Raw genomic sequence first — 6,514 nt, 5'->3', positions numbered from 1 at the left:
CAACAAATTACAACTCACAAATATCACATTTATATATATAGGCTTGATCTCCCATGTTTGTGAATAATTAGGACAGAGAAACCTTTCATGAACATCGAATTCTCGAATATTGAGTTTTCTTTTCAATATTGAATTTGTAATTCTTTCCAAGAATATATGTATCACTGCTGGTTTTAAAAACTTTCAGAAAAATGAATGGTTTTATTAAATAAATATGCTGCATTGTACAATGGTTTATAATGCTGCAAAAGTTATTTTTATTTATTTCAGAAGAAAAAATAAATAAGCAAAACAGTAACGTAACTTATGACAGACACCATACCAATAAGTGAGTGCAATGACCTTTCAGCATTGCGCCTGCCGAACAACCAGTCGTGCGGGCTCCAACTCCAATTTACAGTACGTAATCTTTTATTTATATTTTAAATAAAAGATAAATAAATAAATAAATAATAATTAATCTTAGAAAGATGATATTTTGGTGCATAAATTTCTGAATGATTGAATTCCTAACGTCAACGAACATTAAGGATGCAGTTGGCTATAGTTCATATAAAGCTTATCAGAACATTAAACTTTAACTGTTTTACAGTATTGTCATTATTGTGAATATAAACGCCATTGCGTAACAGTCGGTGATAATGTTTTCGTTACCGACTCAAGTTGAGTTGTTTTATTTCGTGTCGAAAATGTCGAGACTGCCTTCTCTTAAAGAGAACAGGATATGTGACGTAAAGGTACCATGTGATCTCAGATTTATCGAGCGTTTGTGCTTTCTTACGTTTTGGAGACTTGGATCCTTAGTCCAGCGATTGTGTGAGCTGTACAATAGTTGAATTCGTTTAAAATTGAATGTGGTTATTCGTGAACCAATTCAAAAATTCAACATTCCTTACAGACCACTACATTTACACCGGAATAACTTTTCCGGTGTAAATGTAGTGGTCTGTAAGGAATGTTGAATTTTTGAATTGAATTTTTTAAAAATTCATATTGTCATCAGAAGTCACCACAGTAAATTCAGTTTAGAACTTCTAGAGCCGTTTTCAAGTATTATCGCCCAACCAAAATTCCCGAAAAGAACTGTACAATAGTATTCTATTGTTATTGCTGACAAATTACTCTTCCACAATTAACGCGGAAAATGAGGAACAAACGTTAATCGGACTCTTTTGAAATAATAAGTTTCCATTACGGAAGAAGTAGAAATAAAATAGAGTGAACAACAATTATCGAAATAATTTGCTAAATCATAGCCAGATAACCATCAATCCATCGTCGATGGTTTTCAAACTGCATAGCAGTACTCTGTAAGCACAGAGTAGTTCAGCAGTTTTGGAAAAGTATTACAATTCATCAACCAATAAGTTAACATATTTGAAGAACATCGTCGATACGCAACCAATTCATGTTATCAATCCAGTAATGAATCGGAAACATGGTTGCAAAGATTTTTCAGGAATAAGGTGAGTAACAGGTCTGGTTAAAGAGCACGTATGCAAACAATCGAAAATTAATAGAACTTTATAAAATATTTAAAATGCAATGTTTAGGAAAATATAGCAACAGAAAATTGAACTGGTGTATTTTCTACCTAATCTTTTATTCGCGTTTCTTCTTGACAATAGCGAATGAAGCGTCAATTGTTTTATAACAGCAGTAGTGTCATTCAGCTGTTTCCCGTCAGTTGTAAAAACATTGTTGTAATATATAGTTTATATAATTCATTTACAATTAGTTATTTCTCTGTCCCAGCATATAGCCTATATCTGTTAATTTATGTCAATAATAATCAACAAATATAGTCAAATATTAATTTTTACGAAAATTATGGAATAAAACCACCGATCACCAGTAGTTGGTCGTGGGTTCACGTCTCGCCAACGGACTGGCTACGTGGAGTTTTTCTGGTTTTCTTCACGTTAGTAACATCTAAGTAGGGGCCAGTTTCCTACAGAAAGTCCTCCCGAGAGGTATCTCCTTCGGCAGATCGCCAATGTGTCGCGTTGTCGTATACAGGCCCGCCGTAAGCGGGCGGCACGTCCAGGGGGGCGGCAAATCGAGCGATCGGTCAGGTAATTTTCAAAGTCATTGTCATAATACCCACCCTACTTATAGCATAAGAAATGTCTTCGCATGGAGAAAAAAATCCGACAGGCGCGCAATTACTATATTCTTATTTATATTATAGCGTTAACAGCGCCTCTATTGGTATTTATCAGAATTAAGAGGCAATGCGAAACGTCTGTCGGCAGGTTGAACCATCCGGCGGCGCCCGAAAGCCAAGTACCCATAGTCGTGCTCTATGACAGAAGTTGACAGGACTGGCGAAAATAGGGAATCCCCACAGAGCATCCTTCTCAATTTGTACTTGTATGCATTCGAATAGTTCTATCGCATATTAAATTGCAATTATTTTGTTAATAATTCTTCTGACATGGGTCTAAGTATAATTAATGATATTTTAACTTGGTTAGGATTTAAATCTGAAGCTTAAAGACGATTCGAGTAGTGAAACAGACATTGACGGTATTGATTTGTTTAATGAAATCAATACTTTAAAGTTGCATTTTCCAGAAAACCAGTCTAATGATCCACGAACCCTATTACAATCAGTGGTGTGCCGTAGGGGGCGGTAGGGGCGGTCCGCCCGGGCGGCACTTTTTAGGAGGCGGTAAAATTTCACAATAAAAAATAATAATATCTTGTAAAATTTTGAAACATCCTAATCTATACGCCTACGATAGTGCTATCGTCCGGACAGTCCGAGAATCGGCTCGCCGGGTGAACTAGTAACTTTTTCATCCGAGGAGTTCCTGCGAAACCTGCTGACTTTTTTTTTGTACGATTCATTCGCGTTCATGTTGTACGATTTATTCGCGTTCGTATATACCACTAATATCCAATAGAACTATTTTAAACAGGTCGCTGCACTACTACCGAATTTTTCATTGCTTGTTCTGTGACAAAACTGAATTTTGGTCTTTTAAATTGAAATACCTAAATAAGGGGGCCGAAATTTTCCTCCGCCCGGGCGGCTGACACCCACGGTACGCCACTGATTACAATATCTTTTTTACTAATGACTTAATTTCAACATTTTCGAACACAGCAATAGCACTAAGAATATTACTTACATTGCCGGTTTCAGTTGCATTTGGTGAAAGATGCTTTTCAAAGTTAAAAATTATAAAAAAAAAACTATTTAAGATCAACAATGCACCAGCAAAGACTAGTAATTTAGCTATAGTTTCAATTAAACATGAAATGTTAGACAGCTTTGGATACAAGAAAATTGATAGCAGATTTCGCATACATAAAGGAAAGAAGAGTTCAATTTCTGTGAATAAATATTTATATGGTTTTACACTTAAGTAAACAAAAATAACTTAGTAATAATAAATAGTTTTTCTTTGTAAAGTATTTCTTTTCTTTTTTCACACCGTTATGAGACAACACTAAAGAGTCTTTCTGGCAAGCTCAGCGTAGGTAGTCGTAGTTAAACAGGGGGCAAAATAATCGGGATTTCACACGGGCGTTCAAACAGCTAGCGGCGCCTCTGATCGTATACTAGTGGTTCTCAATCTTTTTGAAGTCGGGGAACACTAGACTGACATTTTTTTTTTCCGCGGAACACTTACAATACATCAGCTTTCAAGCAGGGGTGGCAAACCTTTTTGAAATCAAGCGCACTCGGTCTCGTAGATGAAGACATTGGCGTTTGCTAATTACATTCTCATACAAAAATTATTTTTGTATGGGAATGTAATTTACATCAAGGATACTCAGAAAAACGATCATATATCGTATTTTTCAAAAAGTAAGCTATGCATTTCGGGTGATTTTTATACAAATATTGTCATTCCTCTCCAATTGTATTGATTTTTTTTTTGCAACAATTTTCAATTGTATATTTGTTTTTTCGCGGAACACTTGAAGTGGATTCACGGAGCACCCGTGTTCCACGGATCACGGATTGAGAACCACGGCCACATACAAATAAACCTATCAGTTATATTGCACTCAAAATAGCAAAATTGAATATAAAATCAAACTCTTAGGCCATGGTCACATAACTATCATTGGATCTCCCAACGAATGTTACAGATTCTGTCTATTCAACACCAGTGTAACCAGAGTCTTGAGGACCTGGCGAAGATCAGCTTAGAATGTGATATATATTTGCTCGTATTGGTAGTAATGGACGCGTTGCCTAATAAAGCGGCTATACGAGGGTTGTCCCAGAAGTACCCGACCTGACATAGATGGCGGTACTTGTTTGAAAAAAAACGACTGTGTTCGAAAGTATCAACCTTAAAAAGCTTAAGTTTGAAGTTTGAAGACGTTACGTTGTATAGTATTTTTTTGGCAGCCATAAATAGTGAACAATCTCAGTGAATTTGTAAACATGGAAAAAATTTGTCATCGTTATGTGATACAATACTTTCATTTGAAAGGTTTCAGTCCAACCAATATTAAAGCTGAGCTAGATTCTACTCTGGGGGAGTCTGCTCCCTCGTTTACAACAATAAAATATTGGGTGGCAGAGTTTAAACGAGGCCGTACGAGCTGCCAAGACGAACATCGTAGTGGTCGACCAAGTGAGGTGACCATGCCAGAAATGGTGGAAAAAATCCACAAAATGGTATTGGATGACAGTCAACTCAAAGTGCGAGAGCTAGCAGACATGGTAGGCATTTCAAAAAGTGCTGTACATCGCATTTTAACTGAAAATTTGGACATGAGAAAGCTGTGCGCAAGATGGGTGCCGCGTTTGCTCACAATGGGACAAAAACAGCGTCGTGAGGATGTTTCAATCGAGTCTTTGGCAATGTTTCGCAGCAACAAAGCCGAGTTTTTGCGTCGATTCATAACCATGGATGAAACATGGGTCCATCACTTCACACCTGAGACGAAAGAACAGTCGAAACAATGGACTGAAAGGGGAGAATCAGCTCCAAAGAAGGCGAAAACAGTTCCATCTGCTGGCAAGGTCATGGCGTCAGTTTTTTGGGATGCGCCCAGGAAAAACAATCAACGGCAAGTATTATGCGAACTTATTGCAGCGCTTGAGTGATGAAATCAAGAAAAAACGGCCACATTTGGCGAAAAAGAAAGTGTTGTTTCATCAAGACAACGCACCAGTTCACACATCCGTTATTGCGATGGCCAAAATCAATGAGTTAAGGTTCAAATTGCTTCCTCACGCACCCTATTCGCCAGATTTAGCCCCCTCGGATTATTTTTTCTTTCCAAACTTAAAAAAATTGGCTAGGTGATAAAAGATTTGCCAACAATGAAGAGGTGGAGTCTGCGGTTGATGGCTATTTTGAGAAGCCCGACAATTCTCACTATAAACAGGGGATCGAAGCTATTGTACATTGCTGGAAAAAGTGTATCGAGCTAAAAGGAGACTATGTTGAAAAATAAAGATATGTTTTACCAAATTTTTTGTGTCTTCTTTGTTAGGTCGGGTACTTCTGGGACTACCCTCGTAATACAGCAGGATAAGCAAGCCAATGACATAAACCGTTTCATTTGATTGAATAAAAAAAAATTTGATTTTGTTTCCCCCATATCCGCCTTTTATAAGTGACATAGAACTTTCACCAAGAATACTCAGAACAGAAAATCGATAATTTATTTATTAATTCATATTAAAAATATCAATTTATTATCATACAAATTGATGGTGTACGAACAGAAAACTTTAAAAGAAATGAAAAAAGCCTGAAGAGGAGTGACAATACTTGTATAAAAATCACCCGAAATGCATAGCTTATTTTTTGAAAAATACGATATATAATCGTTTTTCTGAGTATCCTTGATGTTAAATTCATTGTCTATGATAAAAGGCGGATAAAGGGGAAAAAAACGAAATCAACATTTTAGATTTTTAGTTTCTTTGTTTTAAGCTTAAACCAACAATAGTATTAAATCCGTCGCATTGTATATTTTATAACGAACTATATCATTGGTTTGCTTACCTAGCCTTATTAATTAATTAAAGCCACTTTACCAGGCAACGCTCCCTATATGTAAGTCGCATACTTTTCAGGAATTTTTGCTTTTTCGATTAGCGAAACGGTTTTGAACGAATCAGAATGGATGGCGAAATGCACTAGACCAGTGTTTTTCAACCTTCTTGAATACGTGACTCCTTTACCAGTTAAAAAATTCTGGCGACCCCCAGGACCATATTAAAACTATATCAGTGATTTTAAAAACTATGTATTTAATTTTCTTTCTGTTGAGACCTAAATATCGATCGAAAAACCAATTGTACTGCAAAATAAACAGGCACAGCATTCTCACTGAAATTGTAGTTTTTTATTATTGTGGTGTAGGCCCTACAAACACTTGTCTTTTTCTTTTTCCCGCGGCCCCGTGTAAGGCTTTGCGACCCCCTGGGCGTCGCGACCCACGGATTAAAAAACACTGCACTAGACAATAAAGACATGTCTAGGGAATCAGGGAGAGAAATAAATTAATCCGTTGTCTAAATTGCACATAA

The 6,514-nt window shown here is 36.6% G+C and overlaps 1 protein-coding gene across 1 annotated transcript; it reads left to right on the top strand.

Moving 5' to 3' along the window:
- Window positions 1–4,255: 4,255 nt before the first annotated feature.
- LOC111615215 (histone-lysine N-methyltransferase SETMAR-like) lies at window positions 4,256–5,077 on the top strand. The gene has a single exon (XM_023356628.1). It carries the CDS (start codon window positions 4,409–4,411, stop codon window positions 5,075–5,077), a length of 669 nt encoding a protein of 222 aa, XP_023212396.1. The 5' UTR covers window positions 4,256–4,408.
- Window positions 5,078–6,514: the final 1,437 nt, after the last annotated feature.

This window comes from Centruroides sculpturatus, unplaced genomic scaffold (assembly GCF_000671375.1).
Source record: "Centruroides sculpturatus isolate CEXI.00-Female unplaced genomic scaffold, Cexi_2.0 scaffold2395, whole genome shotgun sequence".
Taxonomy (NCBI): domain Eukaryota; kingdom Metazoa; phylum Arthropoda; class Arachnida; order Scorpiones; family Buthidae; genus Centruroides; species Centruroides sculpturatus.
The sequence above is the reverse complement of the archived record's forward strand: the minus strand, read 5'-3'. Positions and strand labels throughout refer to the sequence as shown.